The sequence below is a fragment of the Protopterus annectens genome, chromosome 8.part1, assembly GCF_019279795.1.
Source record: "Protopterus annectens isolate FY-2018-M chromosome 8.part1, PAN1.0, whole genome shotgun sequence".
In the NCBI taxonomy this organism is placed as follows: Eukaryota; Metazoa; Chordata; order Ceratodontiformes; family Protopteridae; genus Protopterus; species Protopterus annectens.
Genome location: NC_056742.1, coordinates 92438539 through 92456061, shown reverse-complemented (window position 1 = coordinate 92456061; position 17523 = coordinate 92438539). Strand labels below are relative to the sequence as shown.

Sequence of the window (17523 nt, the reverse complement as noted above, 5' to 3'; positions counted from 1 at the left end):
TTTCTATATACATGGAGGAAGATTTTTAAAGGTGGATAATTGACTTCTGTTCTAAGGCTAAGCTTTTTCTATAACCTTTGTCTGTTTTCAAAGCATCTGTCACACTTGTATACTGATTTTTGGTATTGGGTTCCTCAGTCTCTGTTTCTTGGGTTGAGGAGGGGCATTCCTGGCATATTGTCCAAATTTTTAGTTAGACATTGCATTATAGACTAGCAGAGGTCACTTAGTAATTTACCAGAGAAGGAATAGGACAGTAACATTTCCTAAATATGGAAGGGAGACCTGATGGGTGGGTAGATGGCCAAAAAAAAAATATGGTCGAAGCAGCCGCATGTTTCTGAAATTCCCTTGTTTTCTCATTACAGTTGTGGACAGTTTTTTGTGCCTTTTGTTCTTTATAAAACCAGAAACTCATGAAATCTATATCCTACATATGAAGCTTCTGCTATAGTATTGTCAAACATTCTTGAGCCTTTATTTTCCTGTAGTGCTGTCAAACAGTCATTGTTGCCTAATGATGGTAACAATGTGTAGTTGAGGGACTTCACAGCTTAATACTAAGCTGCTGTTCAGTGGACCATTTGTAGCCCAGTCGAGATTAATTTAATAGCAGATTCCCAACAAAATTATCTTTTGGACGAAGTCCTCCCCTTTGAATAAGTGAGGGACATGACTGGGGTGATATTTGCCAGTGCAGTTCTCCAGCTTCCATTTAAAGGGTTGAACTAAGATTTGCATCCAAGAGCGTCCTATTTCAAGAAATATTCTTTGTGGTAAATCTGTATTGGTAGGTCCTGTTTTATATTGTAAATTGGATCTTGAGCAAAGTTTCTTTTGGATGTGAGTGAGGTTTTATAGGACTAGGTCTTTTGATACTTGCCAAGCTTGGTAGAGGTTCCCTTTCTGATGGGGCACAGTGTTTTAAGGCCTTCTGATGGGGCACAGTGTTTTAAGGCCTTCAGGGTAGCTGAAGATGGACATGCTGTTCCCTTAGTAAGGGACACTGGTCTCTTGCAGAGTCCTGTCTGGATAAGTACATACCAAAGGGGCATACTATTTTATCCTTTATCAGGACAGTTAGTGGATTGGGATTCCTTGGGTCTAGAAGATGCACAGCCCTTATTAGCCCTGACTATGGATAAGTACATACCAAAGGGGCATACTATTTTATCCTTTATCAGGACAGTTAGTGGATTGGGATTCCTTGGGTCTAGAAGATGCACAGCCCTTATTAGCCCTGACTATGCAAGGATTTCCTAAGTGATAATATGGAAGTCAAATGATAGCTCAAGTCATTAGGGAGTTGGACAGTTTTATTGACTGCCAATTGTAGGGAGCTTTATTCTGTGATAGGATGGTGGGTTTTGTTTACCAAAGGCCATGCTGCATTGCTTTGCATTTAATTTTTGAGGCTGTGGCTTGAGCATCACTTGGTCTGCATTCTAGAGAATTTAGTGGCTCTTTAGGATGTTTTGAGTGCTGCTAGTTTGCAATCAAACCTCATAAGCCACAGGCTTCTATTTGTATATCAGAAGTAGATATCCAAAAAGCAGTCCCTTCACTGTTCCAGTGTACAATACTGGTAATTATTCATGGTGGAGTATGTGCCGCCACCATAAATAGACTAGGTTTTGTTGATGACTGTTTTCTATCCAGTGGAAACATAAGTTAGATTAGTTTATAGATGCCAGAAAGTGGAATGGTATGCAAAGGCTATAGCCAGTCCAGCTTTGCTGAAGTTTGTCTGACTTTATCAAAATGTCCATCGGTTTTAGGAGATTAGATCTACCTTTAACAAAGCCAAACTGGTTTGGGGCTGTGGTTTAGACTGCCTGTCTTGGTCATTGTACTCCTCATTGCCTTACAGTTGAGGTCTTGAGGCTTGGGGGGAGGGTTCTGTAGTTTCTTGGATAAATAGTGGGGTTCCCTTTTGTGTAGTGTGATTTGCAGTAGTTCTCTACCACCTGGGTGAATCTAGTGGAAGGCTGAGACTGAATCAACTTGTATAGTGTGCTAACAAGACAGCCTGGCAGATTATCTGGGCCCATAGAGCTAGTGGTGGCCTTGGACAGTACTTGGGACTTGCTCAGACTTTATTTTTGGGGGTGGGGTGCAGGAAAATTCTGCTTCTGGTGTAAAGCTTGGGATGAATATTGGCTGTCCTTTTGAGATGATGTGGTGGTGCATTAAATCTGCATTGGTGAGTGGTACTTCTGATGTTTCTAACCTAGCTGAAGAAGGCTTTGTGGCTGTCCTTGGTGCAACTGTTCTCAATTCATACTTGCTTTTGGAGGATTAGTTTACTTTTTGAGCTGCTGTTTAGCGAATTGTTAATTTTGCTTTCATGGTCTTTAAATTTTTTTATGTTGTACTGAGGTACCACTAAATGGGTTTGATAAACTTGCCCATGTATGTCCTAATGGGTGCAGAGTCCTCAATGCAAGTGTACGGGTAGGCATACAACTTATCCATGCATATGGCCATTAGGAGGTTGTTGGCCTACTTCAACTAGTTGACCTCTGAAGTTGAAGGAGCTGAGAAATGACTGGTCTTGCACTTAGCGTTGCTGGACAGTAGACTGCTTTTGACTAGTGATTTGGCAAGGTGCTGCCCATTGGGGGTTGGGTTGATGAGAACTGGGTCCGATGTTTTTTGATCCACTTAAGATATGGACTATTTGGACTAAGGAGTTTAATGAAGGCAAGGAGTTTGAGTACTTGTATATAGGATTCCCCAATTAATGGAGGAATGAATGTTTTCCAAGAGGATGGTGTTGGGCTTTGTGTTGAGGGGTGGCTGTTTTAGATGTGCCTCAGTCCACTGGAGTAGAGGGGGTATGGCAGTTTACTTTAGTATGGGTGCTGGGTTTCCTTTATCGTGAACAGGCTATGGAGAGGTTTTAAGGTTGTTTTTCCTTTTATGTATGACTTGAGTAAACATTTATATTTTTGGACCACCTTCAGCTACACCTTTCCAAATTTCTGCTTGGATTTTATGTATTCCAAAACTGTTCAGAAGCTATGCATATATCCATATTTATCAGGGTTAGGACTGTAAGTGCAATATGTTGAGGCTTCTTGCATTGAACAGTGCAACTTTTAATATTTTGTCTAAGTAGCTAATTCTGATGAATCTGGCAGTGCCTTAAAGGGGCAAAAATCAATATGGGCAGAGTTGTCTTTGCCAATGTAGAGAAGCCATGAGGAGAGATGCAGAACATCCCTAGCAATGCAGCTGATGTAGTTGGTAATCTCCTTCCAACCGGATATATACTGGATCCCTTCAGAATGACATCAGTAGTTAAGCCAGTAAGTATTGGTCTCGCCATCCATTCTTGGTGGTAGGATATTGCTCAGTACTGGCTTCCCACTTATTTCAGATTCATGTTCTGAACCTATTCAATGCTCCGTCCAAGGAGGTGCTCCATCCAAGGACTTGCATCTAAAGTCATTCACTGTATAAAATCATGTCAAGTGCACTTGAGACGGTCAACTGTCATTCTTTGCTAAACGTGATGAGTGAAGCACATCTACTATGAAGTTTATGACCAGGATGTACAGTTTGATCCTCATTCCCCCTGCTTTAGTGGCATTTTGGGGTTCTGTTAAGGTGACCCTACAATTGGCCAGCTTTTAAAAGCTAACTTCCCCCTCTCTCCTGTGATAGCAGACTGGCTAAGCATATCCTGGGAGGGAAGCCATCAGCTGTCCCAGGAAGTGTTCAGTTTCCTACCATCCAAAAGGAAGTCTGACTCTCTCTCCATGGGATCCAGTACTGCTCCCCCCTCTCCAGGCTTACTGCTTGGTAAGCCTTATTGGGGACCCCTTCCTCATTTTATTCTTTTCATTTAAGTTGGGGTTTGCAGTAATTTCTGTTTCTGCTTGTAGCAGTGTGGCTAGTCTTTGACAAATGCATGTTTATTACTGTTAAACTCTGCACTTTCAAGTGTAGAATGTGGTGTTTGACACCAGGGGCAATCTTGTGCAGTCAAGTGAAAAACCTTCGGTACTCTTGACAGGAGAGAAGCTGCAGTGGTACAGCGGTAGTGTTACCTCTCAGCAAGAGGTTCTCCCATTCGATTCTCTGCTTGGCTTGGGAGTGCCTTCTGTGTGGAGTCTGCATGTCCTCCCCACGGTTGGGTAGCATTCGAAAGGCATGCATGTGTAAATGGGCATGCCTTCATTGAAGGTTGAGTCGAGCTGGCGCCTCAGCGTTTTGTAAATTAGCAGACCGGAGTTCTGCTGTGGTGACCCCTTACTGGGAAAAAGCTGAAAGACCAACTCTTCTTGACAGGAGAATATTGCAAAATTAACACTTGTGCATTTACTATTTGTAATGAGACAGCTTTATTTTAACAATGGATTGTGATATTTTGTTTACCATGAATGAAGGTTGAATGTACTGTTAAAAGATTTAACTGTTCTTGTCTGTGTTTTATGGCAGTTTAACATTGTTGGTGTGCTGATGATTTTAAGTGGTTTGGCACATTTGTTTGAGCTTTGTGTGCAGAAAGTTATTTAACTTCATTCAGTTATAAATTCTGAACACACTTTAAAAAAACTTGATAGCACAGTTTGGCAGAAATTTTAGTAATATCCCCATACAATGAAGTGCTTTTGATGCATGAACTGTCTGTTTATTCTGGCTGGTTTTCTTTCTGCAAACTTGATAGACTTTAACCCTGATACCACCAATAAAAATTGCTGCACCTACAACTAAATGGTTAGAAATTCTGGGGAGGCTGCTGGTCAGCCCACTGTCCAGTCTCCTAGTGTATATTTACTGGCCACTATGGAACAAGGGTTGGGCATGTTCTCTGGGGCTGTTCCAGTACCTGGCTGAGGTATGGGAGAACCAAACTCTTCAGGTACAGGAGTAGTCCAGGGCAGAGACCCCTTGCTAGACAGAATAATCTCTGTAGGTTTTTGATCTAATGGTGAAGTTCGCAAGGAGGACATGAGCTTTATCATGCACCTGATATGATGGCGGTTTATAAGTCGGCAGTGGTTTCCTTGGAAAAGTATACTGTAGACCACCAAACCTGGTGGTGCTTGTTTGATTAGAGACCCTTTTTCAGTGAAGAATTTGAGGACTGTGGTGACTTCTAGATGAGTCAAGTCCTTCTGAACCTGAGCTAGAGTCCAAACAGGTGTACACATTTTCTCAGATTGCTAGATTTAGTGGTGGTTTTTGGCTTGGGGGAGTAATCTGTAACTGTCCCAAAGCTAGGCAGAGTATATGACCTTATAGTGAATAAGACTGCCAATTCTGTGGCTATTCCCCTTTCCAGCCTTGGAATAAGTTTATTAAAACTGCCTAAGGACACTGGTTTCTATTCCAGCAGTCCCTAAATTGGCTGAGAAAATAAAGGGTCTCCTTGGGAATGACTGGTCTCTTCCCTCATTTGACTGCTGCCTACTCAGTCCCTGGCTTCATCTAACCCAACACCCCTTGACTGGTGAAAATGGTTAGATCTTCAGGGCAAAGGTCGACTTTCTAGTAATCTAGCCTTTACAATGTTAAAATTATTAAAGTTGTATGTGGTAATTTAGTGTCCAGATTGTATGACCTTGCTGCCATCGTCTGCATAGCAAGAGACTTGTGTGTGAAATTTTCTAATTTGATTTGTTTTGAAACATACTTGTGGGATACTTGAATGTGCATATACAGTCTTAAGGTGCTGCTGCTTTTGTTGTATTAAGACTATATACCTGGTTATGTAACCAGAAGTTCTGTGATTAAGTCACAATATTGAATTCACCTTTAAGTTCTGGACTGTTTTTTGGGCCCTCTTGCACATTCTCAAAACAGGTGGATGATTGAGGCAAACTAATGCATGGGGTTTCATGTAGCCAAGTTTTTGTCAACCCATCTTTCAAGGAACAGAAATCCCAGCCAAACCAAAATCCGGGATACATAAGGAAATGGCAAAAGGGATGTTTTGAAATCAAAAAGCTTATTTCCTGGAAAAGGACCAACCCTCTGTTCGTTCTGACTCTGAAGTCATTTCTTTGCATACATACACCAGCCTATTTATTCATTCAGGTGCACACTCACCCCTGCAACCTGGTCTTAATTACCAGACCAATGGTTTCCAAGATTAAATTGGACTGTACACGTGACAGGGGATAGAAAATTCTCCCCCTTTCAGGGTAATACCCACGCCCACCAAACAGCTGTTGCCTCCAGTGCTGTCATCACATGGTAGAAACGGGGGTCTTGGAACTGGTATCTGCAATACACCAAGGCAAAGGATTTTACTCCAGAATATTTTTGGTTCCAAAACTCACCTGGAGACTAATTCTATCCTTTCTAAATGCTTTTGTAAAAGTTCTGAAGTTTAAAATGCTCGCCTTGGCCAGTTCTTGCATTGCTTCTGGACCACTTGCATGATGACTGCAGATCTCAAGGTTCTTGGGCAAGTACTAGGCTTTCTGTCCTTATGGGCAATTTTAAGCCTAGCCAATTTCACTTTTAAAAGGTGAGAATCCAATACTATCTCGTCAAACACCTTGGCCATTATACCAAGCCCTAATCTTTAGAAATCCTGGGCTTGTCCATTAAAAGTGAAAGAAGCATACAAGTATCTCTCATGGCCAAGTCAGTTGTTGCATCTAACTTGCATTCAGTTTTTTGTATTAACCTTTGCTAGCAACTGCACCTAGTGTTTACAAAGTGTCTGGCTCCAGTGGTTGCCTATTGCAGAACCCTATGCATCCACATTTTTCCTTTAGATGACTTGCTGACTTGTGCTTGAGTCCTTGACAGATTCACATGCCTCTTCCCACCTGGGCTTCAAATTGAGCCTTCAAAAGTCTTTCCATAGACCCTCCCCAAATTGTTTTACTGGGGCATTGGATGGAGACAAGGATGGACCTCCTGCCAGAAAGTCCTTATTTTATTAGGAAATTTGCATTTCTCTGGTAATGATGGCCTTGGAGTTGGCTGTACAGCATTTTGTTTGGGTCTTGCACATCAGTGCAAAATGCAAGAGGACCCTCAAGTGAAGCTACATGTAGAAGTTTTATAGGACTGTCAGAATGTGGGCAGCATCTCCAGTAGATCTGTTTTGTCACCTTTCAAAACGGACCACTGAAACGACCTCTTTGCAGCCATACTTGGAAAGACAGGTGCCCTCATTTCAATAGCTGGGAGCGTTCATGTCTTTCTAAAATTATTCCAAAGATGCTTCTAACTATTCAAACAATTAACAATACCTTCTGGCCAAGGTAAAGTTGGTTCTCCATTTTAATGGAATTGGCAAAAGACAATTCCCACAAGCTTCCTCAGACTGGATCTCGCACAATAGTGGTGAATGGTGCACACAACTTAGTAATTGTAACGGACAGCCTACATGATTCTATTTTGATACTTTTTAGGCACTTGTTCCATGAGTGTGCAACAGGTATTTAAGGAAGCAAAAAAATCTGCAACTAGAAAATCTTGTTTACAAGTGAAAAAGGTATTCTAGGTGATTAGCTAGTAAGAGGTCCAGAAAGGGTTTTCACTACTGGTTTTGAAATGTGAGCTACTTATAGATAACAATATGCACTTTAATAGAAGCATGCTTCTGTCTTTTTTTCTCGTCTTTGTGGTCAGTTTATGAAAGTGTTGCATGCGGGACACCCTGGAAAGCAAATTATTTCTCCCTGGGATCTCCACTTAGTTAAAGTTGACCTTGCCTCCTTTTGAGTCTGCCTCAGGCTGTATTTTGGCTCATTTGGAAAACTTTTACTCTATTCCGATATCTGCAAGGTGGATCTTCCAAGCTGCAAGCTCCTGTGGTGGACCCAACCCTTTCTGATTTTACAAGGACAGGGTTGTGTTGTGCACTAATCTATATCTCAAAATTTCTTTATTCACCTCTAATCAAGGTATCAGTCTCCCCCAGTGTTGTATCTTGATCCCCCCCCCAAAAATACTACCTTGACAGAACAAAGTAAACTATTTTGATTCTTATGCCAGATTACTCATGGTTAAATCTCTTCAGGCAAGGGTAAGGGTCACTCAACTAGTTTGTACTTTCCAATGGCATATTGAAGGGGTGGGCTCCAGAAGCATTTGAGGCAGCAGCCTGGTCCTCTCAACTTCCCAAACTATAAACTATATTACTTTTCAAGGTTGAGCAGCCTTTGCTAGGACTATTCTTCAGAGGCTCCTGGATCCTTATCCTCCCACCTCCCAGGTAGGGTAAACTTTGGGAATCTGCCCAAAGTGTCATTGAGGCAGTGGGAATGAATAACATAGTACAGTTGCAAAAGTCTATTTGCCTGTATCAGAGTTCCTCACTGCCAGTGGCAGCACCCACCAGCCATCCCCCAGATTGTACATACTTGATCTGGGTTTCAGCCTTTTTGATTCCGTTGTTTTTTGTTTGGTATTGATTTGGCTGTGAATTTACTCTTGCTAGGTTTTGGTTTCATGCTTCACTTCCACAAATGAGGAAAGTACCTGAAGGCTTACTCCCTGTGACAGCTGAAGGTTTCCCCCCAAGAAATCCTTGGCCAGTCTGCTGTCATAGGCAGAGGGGGGGGGGTTTGAGCTTTTGAAATCTGGACAGTGCTGGCTTACCTTGACAGATGACCCAAAATGACACTAAGGCAGTGAGTTCTAAACTCTACTCTTACAGTTTGTAGAACTTGTATATGTATTTCAGCTTAAGGGCTTCTTCATGCTGGTTGTATCACTCCCCCTTTTGTTTCTGTTCAGTGTCAGAATGTGCTCTCTAGACTTGGTGCTAGGTAGTGGATAGGTGGTAGATTTGAGAGTTCAAGCTAATGCTTAGATTTAGGTGTTCACTGTGTGTTTAGGTGTGGGTGGGGATAAGACCGAGTTCCCTGCATGCTACTGGTTGGGGAGAGACTCCTCCAGTTTAGTACTGATCAGGTGTCCTTCGGATTAGTTTCAGCACGAGGCAGTTGGCACACTGATACCATGTGCTATAAAGCTGCCAGTAAGAGGATCAGTCCACTTTCCCTATGATTATCACTGCTGTGTGATTTCAGATTTGAAGTTTAGACTGGAGAAATGCAGGACTGCACAGCTAGATAAGAATCCCTGATTTCAGATAGTCTGATTACCTCAGCCTGGCTCCATGCAGCCAAGAGAAGGGACTTTAGACAATAGACAACAGAATGGGAACTGATGTTTCAGTAGTGCAGAGTAGAGAATGTTCTTGTGTGTTGAGTGCATCTATGACTGTTCGAACTGGGGCTTCTGGCATTGCCTGTCCACAGGCTGCCATGCTATCAAAGCACTTCTGAGTTGGCTCAGATGCCTCTCTGGGTGTCTTGGCACCCTCTCTCTAGTTGAGGGTGGTAGAACCTCTGTCCTGGTATGCGAGGATGTCTGCCTCCCAAATGCAGGTCACTGGTGCTTGCCTGAAACACTAAGCGTCCATTCCTAACAGAAGGCCAGAGACTTCCATAGTTGAGATCTGATTTTTGCCCCACCCTGAGCTTGGTGAGCTTTCCTACTTCCTACCCAGGCCTTCTTGCAGAACTTGGAGCCTGGTGCAAGGCTTGATTTTTTTTTTCTTCAGAACATGCCCATATGCCCCCAGTCAAGCTATTCAGATTTTGACTAACACAAAGTGCTTTGATTTTTGGATCCTCTCTGATCCCCTGCAGTGATTTTTGAAAACTGAAGTTGGGAGGTGTGATTGTCCTTGCCAAATGAATGAATTTTCAGTGTACCGAATGCTTTAGGGGGGCTAGTACTTTAAATACTTAGTTGATGCTGAAAGTGATGTCAGTTTTGTGATGGTCTCAGTACGATGGAGTGTGATCATAACTTTCCACTTTATCCTTTGTAGATGGAGAAGGCACTTGCTAACATTGCCTTGAAGACTGCTGAAACCTGTGCTGGAGAAGCAAAAGATGTTCTGTCAAAGGCCCTAGAACCAGGTCAGCCTGCTACTACATCCATTACACTAAAGGGTGTTTCTCCATCTCTTCTGGAGAGGGTAAGTGCCTTTGCAGCACAGAAATGAGAAGTGGTCATCTGGGGTTTCCCTTGACCATTAAAATATAGAAATCTTGATTTTATTGTAATGTTATGGTAATGTTTTAATAGGACCACTAATGGTTCTCTGAGTACACACATTTTTTGTAACTAGACTCTGAATAGTGCAAACATGAGAATCTGTCAAAGCTTGGGACAAATGTTTCGGCTGAGCCTTGAGCTTTTGGAATTGGTCATCACAACATCAGGTCTTTTTGGAAGGTTGATTTTTCATGTTTCAGAACATGACGGAACTAAATTGATTACCACAAACTTTTTTGTACATATCCATATCCTTGTATTGCAAAGATGTAAGGAAAGACTTTGCTTTAATGCTGCTTTTCTTACTCTGAAAGGTATTTGAAGTTAATTTTCAAAGTATTTCCAGTTGCGTAAACAATTCTGATCTTTTGATAAGTGCAAGGTGTTTAATAATTTAGTAGAGCAGTGACTAGTGTTTGTCAAATTTGCAAGTCCGTCCCTAGCTTGCTAAAAGTTTTTGATTACTATTATCTTTGTTGCTCCCCATGTAATGGTCTCTTCCTTGCTCTCATGTTCCTCCTAAGTGGTGCATTGGAGGCATACTTTTAAATGGAGCTTTATCAGATACAGTCTTGTGGGCTAGATGGCCATATCCCAGAAATTTGGAAAGCATGTTTACTTAACCTTTTGAACCCTGTACTTTCTAAAGCATTGCTGTTCAACTTTGGTTCAAAGGTTACAAAATGATTGTCAAATAACATTTTTGTGGTATAAAGTGGTGCGGTGATCTCCCTGTAGCAACAAAGCATGCTGTTTGGAATTGCATAGTCTAGCGTTTTCCTGACTTTGGTAGGTACACACTGGTCAAAGTCTAGTATCTACTGTTTCTAGATCTTTATTCTGTAATTGGAATGTCAAAACAGATGACACCATTAGTCTGTTCTTATGTTATGCTACACTTACTGACTTTAAAAAAACAAGGTCATTACGGACGGTACTAGTTGTGTATTTTGAATGGCTTGGTAAACTCCAGCATGTTTTAACTCTAGCTTACAACTGACATTGCTGGTTATCAGTAGCTCATTTCCCGGTTTCAGTGTAATACAATTGAAAAGGGCTTTTCATAGCTGTGGAGCACCACTGGTAGACACCTTGTAGAGTAGGCAGTCAAAACTGAGTCCTTAGGCTATCTCTGTTCATCCCATTACATGGGATAGTGTTGAATGCTTCAGCAAGTTCAGGGTGAACAGTATACTGTGTTTTAGCAGAATACTGTTACCACTTCAGAGAATGCTGCAAGATTCAAAAGCTAAGACTTTCCACTTTTGTTATCAATGGAGATGTATTATAGATCACCACGTAATGAAAGGCAGTAGAATTACTGTGCCTTTAAAGGCAGAGACTTGCAGAATTTCTCAGATCTTTAGTGCTGGATGCATATATTGACCAAAGAAACTGGTTTTAATGACTTGGCACTACTGGGTAGCACTGAGGATTTTCTCCCAACTTTCCTGCATGACCTATTGAATAACCTAGATTGGGGGGTCTCTGCATAAATGCTTCAGTCATTGCCTTTAAAGATCTTTAGACTTCTGGGTAGAGTAGTCACTTGGATAAAGAAAATGAAATTTCAAATCTAACGCTCCAAAGCTGTGGGAGAATTCTGTCTGCCTAAGCTCTAGTATTATGCTTGTAATTGTACTTGATTCTCCCTGCAGCATGGAACACCAGCAGAAGGCTGTAAGAATTGTAGACCTTCAGGCAGTGTGGCACATTTTATTCTACTTCAGAAGTTCATTTAGCTTCAGGTTTCTGAGAACCATTAGTCTGTTAGGTACACTGCTGTTATAAACAAAATACTGCCCTCATTTCCAGTGACTAGTTTCCACTTTGTCTACCTGCTCAAGTCCCAAGAGCAGTGAGTTTTCACAATTGTGGGGCTGTTTTCATTTTTAAGATGTTGCTGGAGTAGACTACCCTTGAATCACCTGTTTCCCTTCCATGCTGGACTAAAGCATCTGACCACCTGGAAATTATAGGGATAGTGACTTTGGTTTGCAGTTTTTTTTTCTGCAAAGTAGTTGTAAATAACTGGATTGTTTGAAAAGTACAGCTGTCTATTTAACCTTCTGTAACAATTTTTCCCTTTTGGTGGTATTTATATATACAGTTTGTAGCTGGTGCCACTTGTGTTTTTCCTCTACCTTACAATCAGGGCAGGCCTTTGGTCAACTGCTTCCCTAGGCAAAAGGTCTCCACAGTGCCCCCTCAACTCCACCCTGTGCCCCCATCCTGGTCTACCTACACTATCCAGATTACTGAAAAAGTGCCCCTGCCAGAGCAGCACCCTAGAATGGCTACCTAGTTGGCCTATGCCTAAGGCTGGCTATGCTTACAATTTGTATTTAACTTGCTCCCTAGTGCAGATACTTATTGCAGTTGCATGCCACTTGCCCAGGAATTTCTCCTGACCACCCTATTTAACCAGGTTAAACTTTTTTCTGGACTTGCTTATCCAGTGCCAGTACACTAATAGCTGGTAAAATCCTATATTTGAACAAGGATGTTGATAAATATCTGTAGTATACAAAATGCTATTCTGCCCATGCCCTTTCCATTTAGCGGTCAATTACATGTTCCTCTAAACACTACCCTACAAAAGTGCAAGCTCTCAATTAAAATGTGGCTGGCTAAAGCTGCATTCCACGACTCTGCTACAGAAAATGCCATAGACTATAAATGCTTACTAAAAAACATAAAATGAGTACATTTAAAAAGTAGACTGGTTTCTTCATGAGTTTCAACACCAAGAAATTGCAAGTGCAGTTTAGTACCGATTTAAAGGCGGTTTGACCTTTGAGTGTACCCAGATCTTGGGTCACAGTTTTCAACTACTAAAACCAGTCTAACAAAACTTGTTGGCTCTTGTTGGCAGTGATTCTGTCAAGGCTCAAGCAATTTGCATGTGAAAGCAAGGTTTCTAAGCAGTTTGCTTCAAAGCCTAAACCAATGACCATAGTACTTGGTTTAAAGTTTGGACTAAATTGAGCTTCCAGCATTTTGAAGTCAAACCAGAGAAGTTCCAACAAGGTCTGAATTGTCCCTTCCTGAAAAGAATTCCTTTGCAAGCCTTGCAGTTCCTTTATACCCTATTTGTAGAATGGCAGACTTTAGCTCCCTCTGCATACCTTAACTTTCTTCAGAAAATTCTTTGAAATGTTAATCGTATTGCAGAGGCACAACCAATTTTATCCAGTGTTCTATTACAGTGGTCTGTTTCTACATGGGTTATAATCCACCCAAACCCAGAATTTATTTTGTTCTAAGGTTTTACAAAAGCTTTCATACGGACAACTGCACACCCTGGATGCATCATGTTGGGTGACTTGTTCACCCAGACTTAAGCTTTCACACATCAAGTTATTTTCTGATGCAGAAATGTCCATTTTATAAAAGCAAGTTTTTCAGTATAGACACTGTTCAACTTTGTGTTAATTACAGGTTTATGAGCAATAATAGACATCATGGGAGCCATAAGATGCCTTGCCATGTACACATTTACATAGGCACTAAAGGGTGCCAAGCTCAAGTATTCCCTTTCTATCGAGCAGGGCCATACATGACAATTGCATGGGGAGATGGATTTACACTATGGTTGTCTAGCCTTAAGGGCAAACAAAGTACTTTGCTTGCCCTGCAAAGATGACTATATTCACAGCCTATGGAATAAGAATCTGTCAGTCTAGTGAGGCATTTGTTAAACTAGGTTCTTGGTACAGGTAGAGACCATTTTCCAAAGAAATGGGTCAAATAGGATTAAGTCTTTCATGGCCTGAAAGGTGAAACATTTGTCGCAATGGAATGGTTCCTTATGCTTGTACAAGGATATCTGTGCTAATCTGTTAGGATAGTTGAAGGATTTAAGGCACTCTAACTGTTGTGGCCTTTCCAGTTAAGCGGTATGCTTGGATCTGTGCATTTTAAGGGAGCACTGTGTGGCTAAGGTGTTTGCCTTCCAAACACAAGGTGCAGGGTTTGAATCTCACAAGGGATAACTGGCTAGGCTTAAAATGACTTGCAGGGGCACTTAGACTAGTACTAAAACTATGAACAAGGGAAGGGTACAGTGGTAACGGGACTTGTATTCTCAGTGAATACCTTCAAGATTTAAACTAGGCCAGATGAGATTTCCTAACTGGCGTAAAGATGTTTGGTATCTACTTCTCTGACGTCCAGGCCACCACGAAGAGACTCTGGCTGACCAAGTTCACAGACTATTGCAAGTTGGGGGCTATTAACTCCAAGGGATGACATCCTACATAATGGCCTCAGACCAACGATTGGTGTCAGAACCATGGCCTTAAGCTCGGTGCCAAAAAATGTCATCCCCTTTGGGGAAAAACCCGGTTCCCATGAATTACCTCATTGATGGTAGTCCACTAAACACAGAAGGCATTGAGCGATCTGGGAACACAGGCTGACAGCAACATCTTTTGATCACCACATTACCACTGTGGTCAGTCCTATGGGACTAAGGGTTTTAAATCCTGGAAGAAGGTCATAGTCTCCCTCTACTCTGTACTCATTACTCCAGAGTACAATGCCCCATTTGGCAAGTACCTCACCAGACGACTCTGGAACTGGAGAGCCTGCAGAAGTACCTCGCAGAGGATCCTAGGCCTTAAACACTTGTCCTGTATGAACAGACTCAAACTCAACTATTCTCTCGTATTGCCTATTTCAAGACCATTTCTGCTTGACTTACAAAGCCATGTCTGACCCTGCTTTGTTAGAAATGCTGCAGCTAAAGCAATCCCAATCCCTCTGCACCACATGCTCCAGAGACCTCCATCTAAATACCACAATTAACAGAATATGCTGGAGGGACAGGTTCATAACCCGGAGACTGCCCATGTTATGCAATAGACTCCCATACATGTCAAGCAGAGCACCTCTCTGGCCCTTAAGAGAAATCTTGAGTGGATGGGAAAAAGTTCACCCCGGGGATCACTGCAGTGGCTGTACTTGATAGAAGCACTAGTAACTAATGGGCGGCATGATGCCAGGGCACTTCTATGGGCTAGGCTTGTAAAGGCTCCAGGGCTATTAGCCTAGTACACGCCTATGAACCTATATGTAGTCCCAAAAGTACCCTTGTCTCATAACTGGACTGCCACTTGTGAGGTGGAAGCAACTTTTTAATCTTAAACCAGCTATGTTGCACTTGGATTTAGCTTGGCTGTTTTCTGTACACAGCATGTGTATTCCAGCCCTTGTTTGTGGATAAGCAGACAAGTGCCCAGCTTGCAGTTGGCAAACTGTCAAGTTTTTGCCACTCTTTGCAAGCACTTGGTGCATATGGCTAGGCATCTTATGGTTCCTGTGACATACTAATTTAGGGAAGCTGACTTTGGTATTGGCAAAATGAATGATGAATGGGAGTGAGCCCTAGGATTGATCATGTAGTACCCCATTGATTTGAATTTTACATTCAATGTGTTAAAGCAGCTTTCCCTACTTTATCTGTTGGATAGCCAGTTTGCAATCTGGTGGGTAACAGTTTTACACAAGATTTTTTAACTTTACAGTAATAGATATGGAAGAGGTTTTAAGCCTTGATTGGGTCCAGATATGCAGTGTGCAGTCTTATAGCCTCCTTTACCTTTTCAAGTTGGTACTAGGATTAGGAGACTAGATCTGCCCTTCACAAAATTGAACTGAAATGTTGCACTGGGGCAGAGGAGGCATACTTCGCAAAGTGTCACTATGGCAGGTCCTATGATCATTTTTGGGTAACAAGAAATTTCAATCTTTTTCATAGCACAGACAACCAAATCCACTGAAACACACTGGGCAGCAACCTTTGTTTGCCAGATATTGCAGTAAATACAGACCACTACTTGTCCACCCCAGGGAAGGCACACAGGCTCTGTATTATGAGAAGCTGCTACTCTTCAGGCAACTTGATTTGCTGCTTCCACCTCACCTTTACAGACCAAATGTCCATTTTCACATGGTCTCAATTTCCTTGATCCAAGAACCCTTTGATTATTGTGGATGCCACTGAAGAGGCATAACCCCCAAAATTGGCACTTCTCCAACATGAGTACAGCTTGTAAGCCCTGCCTCAGCACTACCCTTCACATTATGTGCAGTATTCTGAGCAGCTGTTTGCTGAAAGACTAGCACTGAGGCGGTTGCTGTTGGTTGTCTGTAAATTGTTTCACTACTTTGACTTTACCTTTGAGTGGAATTGACTTGTCAATTTTCATTTCATCCTTTCATATGGGTTCAAATCAATCCATGTCTGCTATTAGAATAACTCATGGCAACCAACAAGCTCTTTAACACTTCCCCTTGCCCATAATGTGTTTCTCCCTGTTACTGCAGATCTTGGTTGCTGCTTCGCGAAAGATGTCATTCCTGTAGGTCTTGGGCAGATAAGTGACTTTTCAAACTTTTACTGTTCCTCTTGTTCTACTTTTTTGTAGTTTACCTTAACCTTTCTCCTACCATATTTTAAACATCTGTTCTCTCCAGTCCCCCTGTCTTTAAACTTCCACCCCAGTGACAATTTATTAGGTTATTTTCCTTTCCCCTCCTGTATACACTTTAGGGTAGCTCTGCTACAATTGTTGCTTTTCTTACTTTCCCACTTGCCTTTCAAACTCTCCTATGCATATTTTCTATATCCACCTTTTTTTATAATTGAGTGTGCATGGGTGTTCTCTGCCTTTTTTTAATGGCCAGGAAACCTGAAAAGCAGTCTGGCTTCAAGAAATGTTCAAAATGTAGCCACAAGATAATTTTTAGTGACTCGCACAGTTTTTTACTGTTTGAGCCCCCTCCATTTATAGGAAGATTGTTCAATTTGCCATTCTTTCAACTGCAGGGCCTTAGTTGAAAGGAAAAACAGGTTGATTTTTGAGGGGTTTGTTGGTCTTTTGGAGTACATTTCTGGCAATGAATTCAACCATCAAAAATGTAGGTTGGCTCAGTTGAGCCCTGCATCTTCCTCTAAAAGCTGTGATAGTGAAGACCTTCCTCAGCTCAGACTCCTCAACTGAAGACAAAAGTGAATGCTGTTCTGACAGCACGGTTGGACTTGTTGGACCCAATCATGCATCTCTGAGCAGTCCTCTCCAGCTGCAAGTCCCAGACAAAGATAGCCCAGTGCTGTTGCATTCAAATTAAGCCATCCCATTCAAACAAAATGGGTCTACCAGGGGCTAAGTACTCTACCTCTGTTAACCTGGTCCCATTGAGAGTAGTCTCCCTTTCCAAGCAGGCCCAAATCTCCATCCACTTCCTCTTTCCGCTTTACCAGAAGCCTCACTGAAGATGTGGAAAGGATGTGACTGAAGATTTTTTTGGGCACAAGTCCCCTTTGGCTCCTAACCATAAGGTCCAGGATTCATCTAAGCACCCCCCCCGTTAGTTTCTCCAACTTCCGGACAAGTTTCAAAGCCATTGGATCAGACATGCCCGGTGACGTCCACCTCGAGTCGAGGATTTCCCTTTCTTTGGATTAGGCCT

The 17523-nt window shown here is 42.0% G+C and overlaps 1 protein-coding gene across 2 annotated transcripts in view; it reads left to right on the top strand.

Moving 5' to 3' along the window:
• Window positions 1-17523, top strand: part of CDT1 (chromatin licensing and DNA replication factor 1) — a 210292-nt gene that overhangs the window by 94568 nt on the left and 98201 nt on the right. For both annotated transcript variants that reach the window (XM_044081703.1, XM_044081702.1), the window contains exon 8: window positions 9818-9967. In XM_044081703.1, coding sequence (XP_043937638.1) covers window positions 9818-9967 — 150 coding nt within the window. The remainder of the gene's footprint in view (window positions 1-9817; window positions 9968-17523) is intronic.